A 22,129-nucleotide genomic window follows, 5' to 3' on the forward strand; every position below is an offset into this window, starting at 1 on the left:
CTAAGTTTACCGTCTTCAGCCAGACAAATAAAGCAACTACCCTAGTCCTATGAAAGCGATAAACCTACCTATACCTCCATCAGACTAGGAGATCAATCCTGGTAAACAGGATCAGTCAGAGGCATGGACATGTCCTCTGAATCAAATTTCTCGACAAATGGTTTCAATCGATGTCCATTGACTTTAAACTCCTTGCCATTGTCGGGATCTCTTATCTCAACGGCCCCATGAGGAAAAACAGTAACAACAATGTAAGGGCCGGTCCAACGAGATCGAAGCTTACCCGGAAAGAGATGTAATCGAGAATTGTACAAAGGACCTTCGACCAGGTGTGAATGATTTTCGCAAAATGTGTTGGTCATGAAATGCTTTCATCTTGTCCTTGTAAATTTTCGAATTATCGTACGCATCATTCCGGATTTCCTCAAGTTCATTCAATTGAAGTTTGCGTAGCGAGCCAGCGTTGTCCAGATTGAAATTAAGATTTTTGATCGCCCAGTACGCTTTATGTTCCAGCTCCACAGGCAAGTGACAAGCTTTCCCATAGACAAGTCTAAAGGGAGACATTCCAATAGGGGTTTTAAAGGCAGTACGGTATGCCCATAAGGCATCGGTCAATCGGATTGACCAATCCTTACGATCAGGGTTAACCGTTTTCTCCAAAATGTGTTTAATTTTCCTATTAGAAATCTTGGCTTGCGCTTGTCTGTGGATGGTATGGGGTGCTCACCTTATGAGAGATACCGTATTTCTTCATTAAGCTCTCAAATGGTCTATTACAAAAGTGTGAGCCCCCATCACTAATGATGGCTCGAGGCGTTCCGAATCGAGAAAGGATGTTTTCTTTTAGGAATTTAATGACCGTGCGATGGTCATTAGTTCGACACGGAATCGACCCATTTAGTGACATAGTCCACGGCGAGCAAAATATACAGATTTCCAAATGATTGGGGGAATGGTCTCATGAAATCGATGCCCCAGCAATGCTTCGATGATAAGGATGGGATTCAAAGGCATCATATTTCGACGGGATAATACTCCCAATTTCGACAACGCTCACAAGCTTTGCAAAACTCATGAGTGTCCCTAAACATAGTGGGCCATAAAAGCCACACTGGAGAATCTTGGCCGTGGTCTTTTTAGCGAGAAAAGTGACCACCACGGGCTTGTGAGTGACAAAAGGAGATGACGCTCCGATGCTCATCATCTAGTACACATCTCCTTAGAATTTGGTGCAGGCAATATTTAAATAAATAAGGATCATCCAGGAAAAGTTGCGCACCTCGGTGAAAAATTTCTTCTTATCTTGCGCAGTCCACTGTGTCGGTATGGCACCTGTAGCAAGATAATTAGCAATATCAGCGAACCAAAGTGAATGGGAGACTCTGAACAGTTGTTCATCAGGGAACATGTCGTTGATATGAGGCGTCTCAAGGGAATCAGAGGTATTAAGGCGAGAAAGGTGATCGGCCACAACGTTTTCTACTCCCTTTTTATCTTTAATTTCCAAATCGAATTCTTGGAGTAGAAGAATCCATTGTATCAGGCGGGGCTTAGAATCATTCTTAGAAAGAAGATACTTAAGTGCCTCATGATCTATGTAGATAATGATCTTGGATCCGATCAAGTAGGACCTAAATTTGTCCAAGGCGAACACTACAGCTAAGAGTTCTTTTTCCGTAGTCGAGTAGTTCAACTGGGCAGAATTTAAAGTTCTACTTGCATAATGAATAACGTAGGGCCTCTTATCTTTTCTCTGGCCTAGGACCGCCCCAAGCGCGTAATCAGAAGCGTCGCACATAAGCTCAAAAGGAAGGCTCCAGTCGGGTGGCTGCATGATAGGTGCAGTGGTTAACGTGCCCTTAAGCTTGGTGAAAGCTTCCTGGCATTGCTCAGTCCACTCGTACGGAGCATCCTTTTGAAGAAGAGTACATAAAGGACGAGAGAGGAGACTAAAGTCCTTTATGAATCGCCTGTAAAATCCTGTGTCCTAAGAAGGATCGCACGTCTCTGATGTTCTTGGGTGGAGGTAGGTTAGAGATAAGATCAATTTTTGTCTTATCTACCTCGATTCCTTTGGACGAGATGATATGCCCAAGGACAATTCCCTTCTGAACCATGAAATGGCACTTCTCCCAATTAAGTACCAAGTTCTTTTCTTCACATCTTTTCAGCACACATTTAAGACTTTCCAAGCATTTGCTGAAAGATGGACCATAAACAGAGAAGTCGTCCATGAAGACCTCTAGATATTGCCCCACCATATCAGAAAAGATACTAAGCATACATCGCTGAAAGGTGGCAGGGGCATTACATAGTCCGAATGGCATCCTTCGATAGGCAAAGGTGCCGTAGGGACATGTAAATGTGGTCTTTTCCTAGTCTTCGGGGCTATCTCTATCTGGTTGTAGCGCGAATACCCGCAAGGAAACATTAATAGGAATGACCAGCTAGCCTTTACAGAATTTGATCGATGAAGGGTAAAGGAAAATGGTCTTTTCTCGTGATGGTATTCAATTTTTCATAATCAATGCACATTCTCCAAATAGTAGTAACTCTAGTCGGCACGAGTTCATTATCGGCATTGGCTACGATGGTGATTCCAGACTTCTTAGGAACCACCTGAGTTGGACTCACCCATTGGCTATCAGATGTAAGTATCATTGATACCCACATCCAATAGCTTGAGAACCTCGGCCTTAACTACTTCCTTCATGTGGATTTAGTCTACGTTGTGGTTGCCGAAAAGTCTTCGCATTATCCTCAAGATGAATGGGGTGAGTACAAATCGAGGGATTGATTCCCTTGAGGTCTGCAATTGACCATCCCAGGGCTCCTTTATGCTCAATGAGAGTAGATATGAGCATACTCTCCTATTCTTTCTGTAGGTGGGCAGAGATCACCACCGAGTATGTCTCATCTTGACCTAAATAGATATATTTCAAATCAGAGGGCAAATGTTTTAGGTCAAGCTTCGGCGGCTGGAGGTTAGACGGTAGAGGCACTACATCGGTTTGGGGTAATTCTTCAAATTGTGGCTTCCACCGGTTAACTTCAAGTACCAGTGCAGTATCAAGCAAGGCGCACATCTCCCTAATCATGTCATCATCAAAATCATGGGAGTGGGCCAGGCACGTCTCTAGATGGTCGGAGGATAAGGTTAGAGGTGTCATATCTTCCACAAAAGAGTCAATCATGTTAATGTCGTGGAAATTGTCATTATCCTCTGAGTTGCTGCCGTTATTGAAAAAGATGTTTGACTCCAATGTCAAATTTTCAAAAGACAGTCATGACACCATTCTTGCAATTGATAATTACATTTGTCGTGGCAAGGAATGGGTGACCAAGAATGACGGGAATCTGAGTGCTCATGTTATTGATGGGTTCGGTGTCCAGGATGATAAAATCTACAGGGTAGTAAAATCTATCGACCTGGACTAACACATCCTCAATTATCCCTCTTGGTACACGAATAGAGCGATCAGCAAGTTGTAGTGTGGTTAGGGTGGGTTTTAATTCACCCAAACCTAACTGTTTGTATACCGAGTAGGGAATCAGATTGACGCTCGCTCCTAAGTCAAGAAGTGCGTGATCAATTCGATAGTTCCCGATTACACATGATATGGTTGGGCTACCGGGATCCTTGAATTTCTGCGGCACGTCTTGCTTCAGGATGGCACTCACTTTCTCAGTCAAGAAGATTTTCTTTTGAATAATTTTCCGTCTTTTGGTCATGTATAAGTCTTTAAGAAATTTGGCATATGAAGGAATCTGTTTCACGACATTAAGTAGAGGAATGTTGACTTTCACTTATTTCAACACCTCTAGGATATCCTGAGAGTTAGAAAGAGGTTTTGGTGAAACCAACCGTTGGGGGAACGGAGCAACGACTTCTCTAGAAGTTCCGGTTCTAATTTTTGTAGGGCATCACTAGCTCCATCATTGTTGTCCTCTTCTGGTTCTTGAGGCTTTTCGGGCCTAACTGGAAGAGTTTTATCAATGATCTTTTCACTCCTAAGAGTGTTGATGGATTTAGCGTGGCCCATCTGATTTGAAGAGCTGGGATCATTAATCTCGTACTGTGGTTTATGATTGGGGAGAGGTTGTGCAGGAAGCATCTCTTTTTTCTATAACCGTCATACGAGAATCTATCTTTTGCATAAAATCTGTAATTCCCCGCATTGCCTGAGCCAGCTCTTGTATGGGATTTTGAACTGGTTCCTCTTGAGGTTTCACTTGATTTGGATTTTGATTGAAGAAACCTGGAGGGGTCACCGTCTGTCCATTCCTCCAACTAAAGTTTGGATGATTTTTCTAGCCAGGGTTGTATGTATTGGAGTTAGGTCCAGTAAAAGGTCTTTGATAGTTGTTTACGGCATTGGCTTGTTCATTCAACACTCCTCGAAAGGCGGGTATTGTAGGACAGTTTTCAGTTGTGTGAATGTTGCAATCACAGATGCCGCAAACAATTTCATTGACCTTATCCTTCTTTCCTTCCATGGCCTCAACTTTCCTTATGAGCATAGTCACTTTACACTTGAGATCATCCTCTTCTTTCAAGAGATATAATCCACCTTTCTCCTTTACTTGAGTCGGCCTAGACGTGGTGTTCGACTTTGGGTAATAGTCCCAAGATTGTGTTTTTTCGGCCAAGTCGAGGTAGTCCCATACCTCATCGACATCTTTATTAATGAACTCTCCATTACACATTGTCTCGACCATTTGGCGCATGGAAGATGTCAGTCCATCGTAGAAAAAATTTGTAATGCGCCACGTTTCAAATCCGTGTTGTGGGCATGAACTGACCAAATCTTTAAACCTTTCCCAACATTGGAAGAATGTTTCATCTTCCTTTTGGGCAAAGTTCATGATCGCTTTTTTGAGGGTAATCGTTTTATGATGTGGGAATAATTTTTTTATGAATTCCTTTTGCATGTCGTTCCATGTGCCAATGGATCTAGGACGCAGTGAATGTAACCACGTCTTAGCTTTCTCTTTTAAGGAAAAAGGAAAGAGTTTCAGCCTAATTGTATCCTCAGATACATTAGGAAAACATAATGTAGCTATAATCTCATCGAACTCTTTCAAATGTAAATATGGGCTTTCTGATTCAAGTCCATGGAATTTGGAAAGGAGTTGGATAACTCCTGGCTTGATATCCATTTGTCCTGTGTTTTCAGGAAAAATCATGCATGAGGGCATACTCACTCCCGCCGGTTGTAGATAATCTCGTAAAGTACGAGGCGGGGGTGCCTATTGCACCTCGTTCTCATCTTGGGTATCCTCCACCCTGGGTGGAAGTAGAGGAGGTTGGTCTTTAGCCAGTATTCTAGGCGATTTCGAGCGGTGTCTAGTCCTGCGATAGGTAGTCAACCCCTCAACCAATCCTCCTTCAGTCAAGAGACGTAGAGTGTTGTCACGGGCCCACTTGAGCATGAAAACACTCGCAACCCTCAATTAAAAACCTAATCCTAAGAAAGGAAAACAAAATCTAGAAAGAAAGAGAGAGTTGGAAAGAAATTACCAAATTGGAGTCCTAAGTTAAAACCTGCAAAATAAAATAAAATAAGTTAGATTTTTTAAAAAAGAGAAGAACAATCCTTTAAAAGAAAGCTAGAAGTGAACTAGCTTTTAAAAGAAAGAATTCCTAAAAGAAAGTGAAATTTTCTAAAATAAATTAGGAGAGTCCTAAACTAGAAAGTAAATTACTAAAAGAGAATTGAAAAATAGAAAGTAGGGAAGGAGCTTACCGAATTAGAAATTTCTATCTTAAAGGCCTACAAAATAGGAAGGTTAGTTTCTACACAAAAATTCTATAAATAGAAAATTTCTAAAGGTGAATTTAGGAAACAGAGTTTAGATTCTAAAAGAGTTAAAATTAGAAACTAAAAAACAAAAGAGAAAAGTTTCTAAAAATAAACTACTTCCTAAAAATAGAAAAATACTAGGATTAAAAATTTTCAAAAATTAAACCCTAATTCTAAGAAGTAGAAAAAGTAGAGAGATTAGGAAGAAATTACCAATTTAGAAACTTATGTCAGGATCCTATAAAACAGGAAAACAGGTTAAGTTCTAAAAACAATAGAATAAAATAAAAACTTTTATCCTAAAGTAAGTAAAATCTTAATCCTAACCTAATTCTAAAACTAATTAATTTCAGAAAAACGTAGCCGTCAGTCCCCGGCAACGGCGCCAAAAACTTGTTCACTCCCCAAGTATAGGGTTGTGATGTAGTAATAAACTCGGTAAGACCGAGGTCGAATCCACAGGGACTGATACCTGTACGTTATCTGAAACCAAGTAGAACTAGAACTAGGCTAAGATGTGATCTAAACCAAATAGAGTTTAAGGAATAATTATCCAAAACTTTAAGGAATTCAGAGGAAGAAACTAGGGATTCAGAGGATCCACTTGTAGAGATCAGGGAGAAATTATGCCTGCTTCAGAAATCATGGAATTTAACTAGACTTCCTTTGATATAGTTTTCAAGAGGTGAAAGGTATATGAATTAGAATGGATTCCATCACCAAGCCATGCCCAGGAGACAAAGTAAACAACAGAATTAAACTAATTACCAACCAACCAACAATGTATGAGGATCAGGAAGGGTACTGTCATCCTACCATGCCCATGGGACAATGATGAACAACAGGGGTTCCTGACTTCATAAACATAAAAAGGGAAAAGAAATACTCAAAGCCATTGCAAACCCATTGTAATTTCAGTCACAACAGACCATAAAAGACTAAGAAAAATATTCCTTTGATAATCAACTATATCAAATTCAGTTTATGAATTAAAGGCACACAGTAAAATCTCCCATCTCGCTACAGGCTTCACCTCTTAGCCCTAGCTAAGAGGTTCAGCCGAGAATGGACATGCTTAGGCTGAATCCAACATAAACAAGAGAAGAAGAAAAGAAAAAGGGGAAACCCAGCCTGCCAATGTTGCTCATGTGCAGCTCTCCATATGTCAGACCAAGCTCCAACTCTCCTCCTTCTAATGCCTCTTTCCCTGCTCCACGACCAGCCCTAAAGCTTCCTGTCTTGCTCCTCACAGCCGCCCAGATTCTTGCTCCCGTTCTAGCCTCTCGCTTCAGCCACGTCCAGCAGAAAAACCACCCCTGTCTTCCCGTTTTTTCCCCAGCCGTCCCAGCCTTTTGCTCCCTGGTTCCCTTCTATATATGCATTCGGCGCATGCTGTGGCTCCTGGAGTCCGTGCGGAAAACTCCTGGAAGGTTTCTTACGCAGCCAGCGATGCAGCAGCGTGCGCAGCAAAAAATCAAAATGCAAAAGGAGTCGCGTTTGGCCTCAGTTTAGGAGGCTCGCCGTCCAGTAACCTCAAAACCGACTTCATGGCTAGAGTCAATCCTAGCTTGGGCATCATCTAGACGGTTTGGATCACCAATCCGATCACAGGCAGTGGCCCACAATTGGCCGAAAATTCCAAATTTCCCGGACGCGAAAACAGGGTGCGTAATGTACTTATGCTGTACTGATGGTGGGGCCCACTTCACTGTTTTTTTGGGAAATCCAAGCCGTCCAGTGGATTCAGGACGAAAAACCGTTCAGGAAAAGCGAGATTGTATTGATTTCGGTGTGGTCCCACAAGAGTTTTCTCACTGCCGTCCATCTTCCGTTTTGACGGTTGAAATCTGATATATGCCATCTCCTAGAATTCTGTCACCTAGGCGTTGGCAATACAGCCTTTGAAATCTAAATGGACGACATGGATCTTCTAATCACATGATGAGTGGGGCCCACTAAGCAAACCGATAGTTGGGCAGCGTTATGCTGTTGCGTAAGAAGAATTTGAGTTTGAGGCGCTGCTGACCGGCTTTGAGTGCACGGGTGCACGGCTGGTGCACGTGATGTTATGCACATTCATCACAGGTGGGGCCCCACAGAGATGTTAATGAGAAATCCGCTCCGTCCATTAGCTTTTTCACCTCATATAATGGATTGAGAAAAAACTTGAAGCATATCCAGATCTCAAGTGGGCCCAGAATCAACTGTTTATGGGCTGATCTGACAGTTGTGCCACTTCTAGAGCGATCCAATGGATGAAATTTTACGTGTACGGTTCATTTATGGTCCTCAGGCCACGTATGGGGTTTCGAACTGATCTGATGGTGGGAACCCTATGATCTTGCATTCTGAACACTTTTCGGGCCACTTGAGCTTCAATTTCTTGATTTTCTTGGATCCCTGGCGTGCAAATTTGTCGATCTTGGTCTCCTAGGATCCGTCACTTGCCTTGTGACTTCAGACCGTTGAATCCATGCTTTTAGCATCCCGATCCAGTCTCAGCTCGCAATTCCACCTTGCAACACAAACATGATTAAAATGGCTTATTCAATGGTACCGTGTTCATAAATCCAGGCAATAACTGGGTCTGATATGTAATATTTGACCCTCAACACTGATCAATAGTCTTGTTCCCCAAATCAAGGATCCTACATTTAAAAACTGGCATATCAGGACACTACTAATGTTCTAATGGAACAGGACCCTATAATTCCTCTAGATGGGATAGTGAAGGGTACACCAGTCATTTATATTATGTTAGAAATTTTGTGGAAACTACTAATCAGTGTTGAACATATATATCTTTCAATACATGAATGGGACAGTTATACATATTTTTCAGTTTCAAGAACTACTCAGCTGCTTCCTTCACCTTTGTATCAAGGGCCTTGCAAGGTCTTCAGCCCATAGACAATCTTCCCTCATCAAATGAGAGTAATTTCATCTTCGGACAGTTTTCACCAATCTTTTAAGGCCTGTTTGGATCATGAACCACCACACTAATTTGGTGTAAACCTCATATCATTACATCTTACATTTGATTGGATATTGCCGACTGTCAAATCATGGTAATCTTCTGGAATCACGGCAGAAAATGGACTGGTGGATGCGTTGATGTCGCATAGTTCGTGGGCCCCACCATGATTATGTGTTATATCCACACCGTCCATCCATTCAGCATGATCATTTTATGGAATGAGACAAATCCAAAGTGGAAATGGACCACACCACATAAAGCAGTGGGATTGAACGCCTGCCATTGAAAGCTTCTTGGGGTCCACAAAAGTGTTGGATCTTCCTCATTTTTTAGGACGTGCCCTAAATTGATATTGTAAAATAGATGGATGGTGTGGATATAATCCGTATTGATGAAATTACATCCATTTATGTCTAACTACGGAGAATACTTTACGGGTTGGAAGTGGAGCTGTAGGGCGGGTATTGTGTACGGCCACTATACTGTTTTACCTCTGACTATGGTGGTAATGATAATCATTACTCATTTGCCACACATTACAGCACATTATGGCTGTAAGCGGTAATCCAAACAGGCCCTTAAAATGCGGACTAGACCAAACCTTGACCAATTTTTGTTTGCTATTTGGTCTAAAAAATTCCAACCGATGGTCTGAGCAATTCAATCAATGACATATACAATTAAATAAAATGATCAGAATTAAGTACATAAATGCTTGCAGCATAGTTGTTAGTTAGTTTGGTTTGTGTAAACTATAAAGTTAATTGTGGGTTCAACGTTCAAGTGGTCTTGCTCAAAAGATGTTTCTAGCTGACCTGGTCTGTCTCTCTGGATGGTTCTGTTCCAAGCCAGTCAAACTGTCCGCGTCTGGTTGTGTCTGGGTTTTAAAACACTGGTTTCCACCTTGTCCTTGAGAATGCCACTTGCTGAATTGGTCCTTCCATGTTTAGTTGTCTGTTTTTCCTGTGTTGTAGACTACTTCTTTGATTATGATGCTTTCACATTGTGGTTTGGACTGACCATTTAATCTTCAATCTTCCCTGCTTTTGCAGGATAAATTGGAAATCCATTATTCTGGCTTCAGAAGTCGTCATATGCATAATTTAACTGAGCTTGTCCAGCAAACCCTTGGAGTCCATGTATGTAGACCATGCAATCCTTGCTGGATATAACTTCTTCTTCTTTTCTTTTCTTTTCTTTTTTTTTTGTGATTAGCTTTTCTGCATATTAATGATTAATATTGTGTGTGGAATCTTTCCATGTATATTGTTTATTGAGAGATGGAATCTGGTTTTACACAACTACAATGCCCATGTTTCTTTTTTAGATACTTATACTGGCTCCTTTATTCTTTTCTCGTTTGTTTTTTTTTTGGAATATTATTGGTACATGTGTTTTTCCAGGCAAGAAGGACCGGGCATCTGCAGCTACCTGACCTATCTGAGCATTCTCCAAACATAGTTGTTTTTCAGGTATTCATTTTGTGATACTCTACCAGTATGTGCAGTCAAAGATAAGATGTGACTTCTTATAACATATTCCTTCAAAATATACCAACTTTCTTCTTACCGACATACTGTATTATGGGTTTTCTCTTTATTTACATGTTTTATCTTTTCGATTGTTTGGTTCTTGTTGCAGATTTCTGCAAAGCTTCCTTTCAAAATGGATATAGCTTTTGTATCTGGAACTGGTTCGAAGAGCTCAAGAGCTGAAGAACGTGTGAACAGACTTACAGGTTTTTGTTGGGCAATGGGCATCACATTGTTTGAATACTTTCTTTTTTATATGAATTCTTTAATATGTAATAGACTATCAGATTGCACTTGCTTGTAATCAACCTATGTGATATTCTATTACATTGTGCCTGTGGGAGTCTTGTGCTTTCATTGCCAATTCCAAGCCTGGATAAAGGAGGAAGGTTGTGCCAAGTTGGACGCTGGCGTTAAACTTATGCCCTACCTTCGAACATGAATCCAAACAATATGACATAGCTGACCCAGTTAATTGGTATAAGGCTTTAGACGACGACGATGATTTATGAAATCTCTGTAGGCATGTTGATCTAACATATTTGAGACTGTGTGGTACCTTGAATAAACATACAAGAAGTAGGGAAGTCAATGTTAAACCTACCCAACGAGATTTGGGCAAGCGGCCATCGCCATGGGTTTGCTCCCTATAGGTGTGGGTTTGACTCCCCTCCTCGGCTTTACCCGATATTCGTGGTTGTGGTTGTGGGTGATTGAGTGTATCCGCAGGGAATAGTCTCACTTCAAAAGGGGCGCGGACACCCTGTCTTCAAAAAAAAGAGTCAATGTTAAACCTGAAGGTCCTTTTAGAATCATCATCGTCTATGGGTGGGGGATTTTAGTAGATAGACATTTCTCTACCAAAATTTCTTTTAGGTTGGTTAGGCTTGTGGTGAAACATAGAGGTGTTAAGTAGTATTATTTGATAGATTTGAAGGTAATGGTTTCAGTGTGTGAAGTTGAGAAAAAACTCGTGAGACGTGTGATATAAGTGGAGATTGTAGGAATTTGATCAAGACTAACAGTTCTCAGCCCACAAACTACCAGTCCATAAATTGAATGAAATCACAATACTGTCTTAGCCCTTATTTTTAAAATTTAACGGATCCTAAAACACAATCATTAATTCCCCTCTTTATGGCCACTTGACTAACTAAGATTTGTTGCAAATTTCCTAGCTAAATTTGGATACTTTAGTCTGCTAAAGGCATATAAGAAACTTTCCCTATTGATGCAAGCCATGACCTAGTCCCACAAATTCCTAGGAGTGGGTCCATCAAAGGTTTTAAAACTTGATTTCAGAGGGCTTCTCATCCTGGTGTCAGATCGAGTTGTATTGCCAATACTGGTACTGTGTGTGTGTGTGTGACTGGTCACTAGTCTGGCTTGTCCAACTAGGTCGGACTTGGTCCATACCAATCTAACTTTAGTCCATATCAGCCCGACTTGTCCCGATTGTCCTGACTCGTTCTGACTCGCACGGATTTGAAATGAGATGACCAAGTCATCTGATTTTAGTGTATAGGTGATCCGACTTGGACTGGTTTCCACCAAAGCCAACATGACTAGGGTGATATCCAGGTTCCATCAGATGATATTTAAAATCATGTTCCCCATCCCCATGATATGTCTGATTGGAGATCTGGGCCCACGATTTGTTCTGACATTTTTGCAGACATCTGATAATGGTCTGATCTATTTGTGTGCCCCACATGAATGTTCGATCAGTTAGCAGACCCTAAATGTTGCGGTTCATAATTTCTGAATGTTTAATTATCTGTTAGGGTTAGAGTTATTTGATCACTTGTTTATTAATTTTGTCAGCATGCCACTTTTTGGGTCCTAAACGATGTCAAGATGACAAAAAATTGGTCTAGTTTGAAAACCTATCAAGCTAGCTTTCGAACGAGCTCATGATCATGTGCTTCTGATATGAATTAACTGGGTTGTGATGTATTTACTGGCAGTGTTCAAAGTATCGGTATCGCTACAAGTTTCGCTGGATAGGGATACAGAAAGAATATCAATATCGCTGATAACTGGAAATGTGGGGAAACATGGGAAAACGGTGGAATTTTCTGCGTAACTTCAGGAGATGTTAAAATGTACATATTTGCATATTTAGAAATAAAAAAATTGCAAAAAGTATGCATACATAACAAGTTTCCATTTAATGGGGCCTCGAAAGCATGTTTTGTTGTAAGAGATCAGTCCAACCATCCCATCAAACCTATTTAACTATCCAACCTTGCATCCAAACATCCATTAATATTGTAAAATATCAATAGCAAATTATATTTCACCAAGAAATCATCAACAATTGGAAAGGAAATGAAAGATTGTGGCCTCAATATCGCGCGTGTTATGATATTGATAACATTGAGATATGATCAATATTATCAATGACAAATTGAACACTACATACGACCATGTGCTAATGAAATAAATTTTTTTCTAATAAACAAAATTTTGATGATATCAATACGTTGGTGATATTATTGAAATATTGTTGATCCACTTATTATACAAGCATTACCTAGAATTTACATAGTCGAAAATATTGGCGATACATTGACGATATTGATGCATTGGCAATACAAGCGATACCTAGAATTTACATAGTTGAAAATATCGGTGATTACATTAGCAATATTGATATGTTGGCGATACTTAGTGATAGGTTGTAATACTTGGAATTTCTGATACTACCAGCGTTATCAGTGTCGCTACCGGTGTTATCGGTATCGTTGAGCTGGAGATAAAGATAATATCGGAGACAGTTCAAACACTGTTTACTGGAGGCCTGCATGTTTTTGGTGGGGCTTAGAGATAATTCAGTGATTTTTAATATTATATTAAAATAGATGGCCAGGATTAGAAGTAACAGATTGTGAGGGTTAAATTAAGCTTGTTTGCCTCACTAGAAGTATATGAACAAGTAAAAACCCTTTGAATAGTTGAGTGAAGCTTTAGTTTTATGCATAGAGATTCTCTTGCTTTGGGGAGTGACTTCTAAACATCATCATTTGGGTGTGATGCTCAATATGCTCATAGTATGATGCATTGATGCTGTTCTCATACAAGGAATGATTCTTATTTCTTCTTCTTCTTCATCATCTTCTTCTTTTCCCTTATACCTTAATGATTCGCGTGATGCTAATCTTATTAGGATAGTGTGTTGCCATCCAACTTCTATGGTAAGATCTAAATCTTCAAATCTAGTAATTTATTTTAGAAATTATTGTGTTAATAGGTTTTCAGAGTGTTGAGACTGAGACTGAAGGCGGATTGTCACCATCTGAGGTCCACTGCCCTGTGTCACCTAGTATCTAATGATGTATGCGAATGTAATCCTGGGTTGATGTTTAACTGCTTTAGGTTCTAAGACCACAAATGGTGAAAGCATGGTACCATGTTGACATGTTCTAAGACTACAAATGGTAAAAGAATGGTACAATGTCCAAAGGATCTAAATCTGTAGGGAACATGATCATCTAAAAGATGTTTATGTGTGCTCTCTTATAGCCTACTTTTGATGTTCTCAGAGTATAACCTTTCTTTTTCATGTTTTCTAGAATTGTTTTATTTATTGATTTCATGTGATTCCAATTCTTTTCTGAAGCTCCAGTTAATATTTCAGGAGTGCTACTGACTAATCAACTGAATGAGAAACAAAAGGATTTTGAAGACAAATATATGCAGTGCTTTAATCTAACGAACAAGGTATGTATTAGTGTCAACTTCTTTTATCTTTGATTCTTTTCAAAGGATGGCTTCTTTTGCACTCCTTTAGCTCATGCTTAGTCTTTTAAATTTCTCTGTCTACCATTAATATATGTTACTTTGATGATGTAAATGTAACATCAAGTGCGGTTCTATATGGATGTACCATACATATAGCATCATGCCTTTTCTTTTGATATTTTCCCTACTGTCAATGTACGTAACTGTTATGATTTAGAAGTAACATCAGGCTGGAGTTAAAGATGAATTTTCCCCTATTCTTATGGGAATTTATGATGTGGAATTACAGTGGTGAAGGTGAAAAAGTGCAGCATCGAGGACCACATACGAGTAATAAAAGGATGTCTAGACTACACAAGCTGTTCAATCAAAGATCAACCATCAGAATATATATCATTTCCTAATCAAGCCCATTCAATGATTTTGAACAGGTATTGAACTGATCTAACTGTCCAGATTAAAGATCTGGACTGTTTAAGTAATCTGGACCATTTCAAAATTTCAAATTGATCAGATCATGGATCTGGACCAGATTCAGGGTTGGCCAATACATGGACCCGATTCAATGGCTGATTGCTTTGTGTGGTCTAATGATACGATCGGATGGTGTTGATGGAACACATAGGTAGCTTGGACTTAATGATACATTTTGGGTACTTCCAACTTTAGAGTCTTCTTACTACCCTCTCAGGTGTGGAATCTTTAGAATAGTTGTCTACTTTCCTGTTTTAGTAGAAGTCCATGTATCACACCCTCTACAGATATTATTACGGCATAGGTAGTTTAAAAATAGAAAAGTCTATATTTATGTAAGATCTCTTTTGATCACTAACTTTTTTCGTTGAAGGTCCTATGTAATAAAGAATAGTGAAAATATTCAACAACTGCTTTATCATATATTTTGGGTACTTCCAACTTAAGAGTCTTCTTATTTCGCTCTCAGGTGTGGAATCTTTAGAATAGTTGTCTACTTTCATGTTTTAGTAGAAGTCCATGTATCACACCCTTAATATATATTATTACGTCATAGGTAGTCTAAAAATAGAAAAGTCTAGATTTATGTAAGATCTCTTTAGTTCATTAACTTTTTTATTTGAAGGTCCCCTGTGTAATAAAGCAGTTAATAATTTGAATAGTGAATGGAGAGTGTTTTTTCTTCTTTTCCTATGATGGGAATTGTTAATCTTTTGGTGAGATGCCATTAGAACCATTGGTACAATGTCATCGGATTTGGTTGAGTGATTCTACCTAGTTATCTTGGTAGAGTGTTATATAGGGAGAACAGAAAGTGGGTGGAATTTAACAAAAAAGATGCGGGAAATATTGACTGGGGTTTAAGAGTCTGAAAAGAGGATGAGAGGAAGACTTAAAAAGGACTTGGATCAAGGCGTTGAGAAGGGATATGAAGGCATGTTCATGTATCAAGTTTATGGCCTTAGGAAAGATTGCCAAAATAGGATTCCTAAAACTGAGCTCAAATAGTCTGTACTCTGGACAATGATGATAATGAATTAGAGACAACTGTTGAGATTTCACCTTTTGTACTCCGGAAGCATGACTGAGCTATAAAGAAATACATTTTATATAAGACTGCAATGAACCACGATCCACTCTATTAAGGTTGGGAACATTGATGAGGGTGGAAGAGCCTGAAAAAAGGATGAGAGGAAGGCCTAGGACTTGGATCGAGGTGGTGAGAAGGGATATGAAAGCTTGTTTAGTGGCCAATGGTAAGCCTTACATGGAAGTGGTTGGCAAAGCATGGTTTGTAACACTGGATACTTCATAAAAGAAGTTGGTTTGTTGTGCCATAGTGGCTGGTAAATACCGGTTGTTATAGCATGTTTCTGTTTTGTTCTTCACTGTGCGTTTATATTTTCTGGAATATGAAAGTTATGCCCTATTTCTTTAATTCTTAGAAAGTATGACAGTTATGCACTATTTCCTTTTAGTTCTTGGAACTGCTTTTTGATGCGGATCTATTTTCTCGTTGCTATCTGTTTGTGAGGATGGCCAAATTTGCTTATAAGCTATCATAAAACCATTCAAAGTGCACCTCATTGCTGGACTTTTATCTGCCTTACATATGATAGTTCTGAAATCATCTTATCACATGTTCAGGTTAATTCTGAATCTATGGTTGTTGGTAGGGCTGCTATCGGAAATTTGCTGGGTGGCATTGGCTACTTCTATGGCCAATCAAAAATTGCCCTTTCGAAAGATTCAAATGTAAGTTAATTGAGTTATGATAGATTTGCTTCAGTTAGATTTCTTCTTGTGAAGTTGAGTATATGATATGCTATTAGCATGTTGCTTTGCGGCATCTCGTGTGGTATCCCTCAACTAAAGCAAGTGCAGTACATTAATGAGAAGCCACTATATTATCTTGTTGCTTGAGGATGAGAATCTTGTATATCTGGAGTCTGTACTCTTCGCGGTTAGTGGTTTGGCAGGCAACTGCCCCTCCATGACTCTTCTTTAATCACTTGCCCTTTGGGTCTGTGTAATAATTTGGCTGGCCAGCTGATGCTAGCAAAGCCCCAACCCACATGTGGATCCCACATGATTGCATGTGTGACCCCCACATGACCACCAATGCAAGAGAAGGAAGTGCTTAGTTGCTTTTGTTTTGATGTTTCAAATAAAGAGAAAAGTTGAGGGAGGAAGAAGTGCTTGCTTAGTTGCTTTTGTTTTAAGGTTTCAAATAAAGAGAAAAGTCGAGGGAGGAAGAAGTGCTTGCTTAGTTGCTTTTGTTTTAATGTTTTAAATAAAAGGAAGTCTAAAATCCCATCCTGCATATGGGCTACTATAGAAGAGTGCTTAAGGGTTGGGGCTTTTTTTTATTATTATAAATGCTATATGATCTCTTCTTGGTGTGTAATTCTCTTTATGATGTTATGATGATGAATGCTTCTAAGAAGTAAAATTATCTTTAGCATGTGTTGTCCTGTATCTAAGTATTGGTTTCTAGATCTCTTCCAGATTTTACCTTCTCCTCCTCTTTTGGAGACTATATGTTCAAGCTTCTTCAAATCTGGATTTTTAGTGATCTCGATTCAAAACATTCTTGGCATTCTGGCCTGTAGAATTTGATCTCCAAAATCTCGATTTGAGACAAACCGGTGTTCCGGCTTGCACGAGGGTCAATGCTTGGTGAGACCATGCTGGCATGTGTGGATGCTGTCAATGTGAGCCTTTGCCATGGCTGGTTTTGAGAGCCCAGGTAAAAGAGGAAGATTGATCTCTGGGGGGCCAGTAATCATTTACAAGCAAATCCCAAATTGTTGCAAATAAGGGCTAAGATGATTATGTATGTCTAGACTGCTTGATTTTCCATGATGCTTCCAATATTCATTAAATTTTTGTATGCATGCTGCATATTTTGTTGCATCAAATAACACGTCCCCTTAGGACCACTTTCTTGGGTCAAATAGTACATGGTGTTATTTTGATGGACACTTCTATTTATTTTTATTTTTATTTTGAAAGATGACGATTCATTAAGAAGGAAAAAGCAGAAAACAGAAACAAAATGATCCGCTGAGATAGCAGAACGGAAACTAGAAACCTAGAAATAGAAGATCGCTATCTAGTAGGGAGGCAACATTGGCAGCCCACTCAATGATTGCATTTTTTGCCTTAGACCGAACAAAATCAGCAGAATTTGCCATGTCCCGAAAGCAGCGATTGTTTCGCTCTTCCCACACAAACCACCAGACCGCTAGAAGCGCCATTCTCCAAAGCTTTGTCTTGGATTTGCCAATATGCACACCGTGCCACGCTGATAGCAAAACGTCAATCTTCTCTGGCATACACCAAGAAATGTGAAAGGAGCGAAAAATCCCAGCCCAAACCGATTGAATAAACGAACAGTGGAGAAGGAGATGGTCGACCTTTTCTGCATCTCGCATACAACACTGACAGATGTTCGGAATAATCATCCCTCTGCGCTTGAGATTGTCAATTGTAAGAATCTTCTTTCTACCTGCTAGCCAACCGAAAGCCACTATCCTTGGAGGAGCAACGTACTTCCACAGAGCCAATGATTGCAGTATCAATAATAATGGGTCCTTGTCATAAATAGATGGACAGTTCTATTTATGACAAGGACCCATTATTTTGATGGACACTTCTGTTTGTGACGAGGACCCATTAGGTACGTTTGTATGCCATCCTTCTACCAAGTGATATGTAGGAAGTATAATCAGAGCCAATGATTGCAGTATCAATAATATTGGCCGATATCGGGCAATACCAATATGATACTGGGCTTTAGTTGAAAAACTTCACAGTATTGATCGATATATCACAATTTAGCACAATGTATTGATGATACCATAAGTGTGTCAGTCCCTTTTGTGAAAATATTGAAAAATTTGCCAAAAACTTCTAAAGATATTTAAAATAAAAAATAAAAATTCCATTACATTTATAAGGAAATTTTGACCAATCCTTTTCAATTGTATGGAGAGGAAAGGGGATTTGTTAGTGGAAATTGAGATTGAAGAGCATGCAGTACCGGAACCCAAATTTGTGAGTTTTTGCAAATTTGAACAGTTTTTTCTTGTTTAAATTCCTTGGAATCAGTGGAATGAAGTTCATAATTCATGATTTTGCATGTTTTGCGTACTCAATCAAGGGTTTTGACTTATTTTTGAATTTGGGAAAATTGGGGGAAATTGAGGAAATCCAAAATTTGCTCCATTTCACCCATGTAACTTGCAATTAATGGTTGAAAAAATCACACTAGAGTGTTTGGAGGCTGATCTACAGATTGCCAGATTTTTTTGAAAATTTTAAAATAAATATTCTTAATTAAAAGAATTTGAAAATTAATAAAAAATAATTTTATTTGAAAAGATTAGATTGACCAGATTTGATGTGTACATTATGTTCCTCATATTATGTCTCTCGTCCCTTCCCGTCTTTCAGCATGGAAGTTCCTACAAATGTTTCTAAAGAATGCTATAGAAGTCATCTAAATCTTACGTTGAATCATAGAAGTTAACAACCTCTATTCATTCTCAACAGAACTTATTTAGATCATTTTGTAGACACAACTGCAGTATCCATTGCTTTACTGGGTCACTATTTGATGTTTAAGTGGTTCTATATATTTGTGCGCCATTTCTTATTCATCTTGTGGTTTACAAGTTGCCTGTATGTATTATTCATTGTTCCCCGTTGAAAATGTTCTTTGTAGTTTTTAAAATTAGGTGTTGTTTACATGCATTCCTTTCAAATAATTTTTGGATAATTTCTCTCTTGCAGCTTGAAAACAGCAATGAGTATGTTTCTTATTGGCCTGCTGCGCTTTACTCTGCAGTTCCAAGTCGATCCTTATTTCCAAGAGGATTTTTGTGGGATGAGGGTTTCCACCAGCTGCTCATTTGGTTAGTTGTTTGATTGATATTGCCTAAATTGGTTCACAGTGTTTTTGCTTTCTTTCTCAGGCACTCGATTTCGTTACATGCTCTTTAAGAACAGATTCATGCACCTGTTATTGCATGAACTGGTTTCATTGTTAATGCCATATTCTTATCAAATGCCTGGATTATGCAAATGTGCATGTGTTCTGGACTCTCTCTCTTGAGAAGGCGCTGGGATATTGGTATTTGCTTGGATATCATTGGACACTGGTTAGATCTGATGAATGTTGATGGATGGATTCCACGTGAGCAGATATTGGGTGCTGAAGCCCTAAGGTAATCTATGCTAGCTTGCATCAAAGTGCCTGTTTGAGCAGTAAATACAAATGTTTTATCCTATCACAGTTTATATAAATTACAGATACACTTTTTCTGGAATATGTGCAGTAAAGTTCCAGAGGAATTTGTTCCTCAACTTCCAACTAATGGAAATCCTCCAACTTTATTCCTAGTTTTACATGGTAAGGTTTATCATTTACATTTGTATTGTTGTACTTCCAGTTTTTTTTTTTTTTGGGTTAGCTTGTTAGTACACACACACTCCATGTTAGCCACCCCCGTTAGGGATCGATACCAAGACCTCAAGTGTTGAAACGAGGTATCTCCACTCAGTCTGCCAATTGAGCTATGGATCTGGGTGTTTGTTGTACTCCCAGTTAGTGCATGTTTGTGGTGTGCAGTTTTGGGGTTTTGGAGCCTCTTCATTAACACTATTTCTGTCGATGTTGTTGAGTGAAAATCATACATTTCCAACATGGATCAAGATAGTTGTTTCTTGTCCTAGTGCTAAACCATGGATTTTTCATATTTTTTTAAAAAAAAAGGGTAGAAAAAAATGGAAACTTAGCGAGAAGAGAAATAAAAAAAGAAAAAAATGGAAAAGACAGAACACTAGAAGAACTTATAATTATTCATTCCTTGAAAGTACTGGTTCATTTCTCCTTTTAGTTGATCTCAAAGTGAAAGAAATATGTTAAAAAGAGTCCACCCCAATCCACCAAATTTGGATTAAAAAACAAAGAAAGAAGAAGCAGAAATTAAGTCAATAGAGTTGATACAATATTGATCCATTTGACATGCAAAATAGGATGAGCAGATTGTTTTCTTAGGATGTAGAAGGTGAAATCTACTATCATCACATGTCAAATTGTACTTGAGGGATAGCTGCCATATCTTTAGGGTGAGCTACTCACTCAGTTAAGCATGAAGGGCGCATGCATAAATGTTAGTAGAATAATATTTTATCAATAAAAAGCAGACCACTGTTCTATTGGAACTGGGATGCATGCACATAATCAGATGTGGGATGTGCTTGAATTGTCTTTTTATATTTTGGTCAAGAAATTGATAGATATAGTCAATATATCAAGATTTTTTATTTATTATTTTTTTATGAATTTCAATTTTAACCAGTGGCTTAATTCTTCCTTTTCTCCGTCTCTTGGTGTATGTTTTATTTGTGTAGCTGATACTATTTTAACTATATCTTCTAAAGATTGTAAGACTGAAAAAAATAATCTTTAACTGAGTTCAATGTTTTAAAAACTGGACGAGACCTCAACCCATTTTTGTGGGTGGTTCGGTCTGATTATGGGTCCAACTGGTACGGTCTTCTCTGGTGCATTTGGGCCAGAGACCTACTTAGTCTTAAGATCTTCGTAAACTACTCGTAAGAAGAAAAAAGAAAAAGGAAAAGTTAAGAAGAAGAATTAGCAAGTGAACTGCTGTTAGTGGAGTGGTCAGAGTGCTTCATTTTCAACTAGAAGTTGTGGATTTAAGCTTTGACTGGCTTAGTTTCCTTTTTTAAAAGAAAGCAGTTGTCCACTTAATTGGGGGGTTTCGGTCCAAATGAGTCCAACTGTCTGGATTTTAATTTTTAAGCAATACTAATATTTTTTTCTCTTGTATTCTATCACAAAATCTCAGAATTTTGAATCTATTCCTTGCATGCTCAAATGAGAGGTTATCTGCCATAAGTGAAATCCTAGTTTCATATAAATGGAGAGTTTCTTCTTTCAGAGCTAGTTAGGGGCTCAAAGAGCAACAAGTTTACTGTCAGAGAAAGCGAGCAGATTTCTGCCTTCTTAAATAGGGCTTTCGTTCGCCTCGAAGCATGGTTCAAATGGTTCAATACTACACAAGCTGGTTTCCTTTTTTAAAAGAAAGCAGTTGTCCACTAAATTGGGGGGTTTCGGTCCAAATGAGTCCAACTGTCTGGATTTTAATTTTTAAGCAATACTAATATTTTTTCTCTTGTATTCTGTCACAATATCTCAGAATTTTGAATCTATTCCTTGCATGCTCAAATGAGAGGTTATCTGCCATAAGTGAAATCCTAGTTTCATATAAATGGAGAGTTTCTTCTTTCAGAGTTAGTTAGGGGCTCAAAGAGCAACAAGTTTACTGTCAGAGAAAGCGAGCAGATTTCTGCCTTCTTAAATAGGGCTTTTGTTCGCCTCGAAGCATGGTTCAAATGGTTCAATACTACACAGGCTGGTAAGTTTTTTGCTGATGTCGTTTTGCTAGTCTTTTGAATATTGGAATGCATGATATCATTATATGACAACTAATGTATTTTCACATTCATTTTTGGAGATACTTATGAAAATTGTTGTTCTTACCTTCCAATTAGGGATTAGA

The 22,129-nt window shown here is 38.8% G+C and overlaps 1 protein-coding gene and 1 non-coding gene across 2 annotated transcripts in view; both read left to right on the top strand.

The window, feature by feature from the left end:
- LOC131246860 (mannosyl-oligosaccharide glucosidase GCS1) overlaps positions 1-22,129 on the top strand; it is a 40,267-nt gene that overhangs the window by 9,924 nt on the left and 8,214 nt on the right. Inside the window, exons 5-13 of the mRNA XM_058247308.1 lie at positions 9,837-9,923; positions 10,188-10,256; positions 10,426-10,522; positions 13,957-14,039; positions 16,182-16,289; positions 19,332-19,453; positions 19,658-19,765; positions 19,877-19,950; positions 21,509-21,634. Coding sequence (XP_058103291.1) covers positions 9,837-9,923; positions 10,188-10,256; positions 10,426-10,522; positions 13,957-14,039; positions 16,182-16,289; positions 19,332-19,453; positions 19,658-19,765; positions 19,877-19,950; positions 21,509-21,634 — 874 coding nt within the window. The remainder of the gene's footprint in view (positions 1-9,836; positions 9,924-10,187; positions 10,257-10,425; positions 10,523-13,956; positions 14,040-16,181; positions 16,290-19,331; positions 19,454-19,657; positions 19,766-19,876; positions 19,951-21,508; positions 21,635-22,129) is intronic.
- On the top strand, positions 4,781-4,887 carry LOC131247491 (small nucleolar RNA R71). The gene has a single exon (XR_009171781.1). It is a non-coding gene; the product is annotated as a small nucleolar RNA R71 (small nucleolar RNA).

The sequence above is a fragment of the Magnolia sinica genome, chromosome 5 (assembly GCF_029962835.1).
Source record: "Magnolia sinica isolate HGM2019 chromosome 5, MsV1, whole genome shotgun sequence".
In the NCBI taxonomy this organism is placed as follows: Eukaryota; Viridiplantae; Streptophyta; class Magnoliopsida; order Magnoliales; family Magnoliaceae; genus Magnolia; species Magnolia sinica.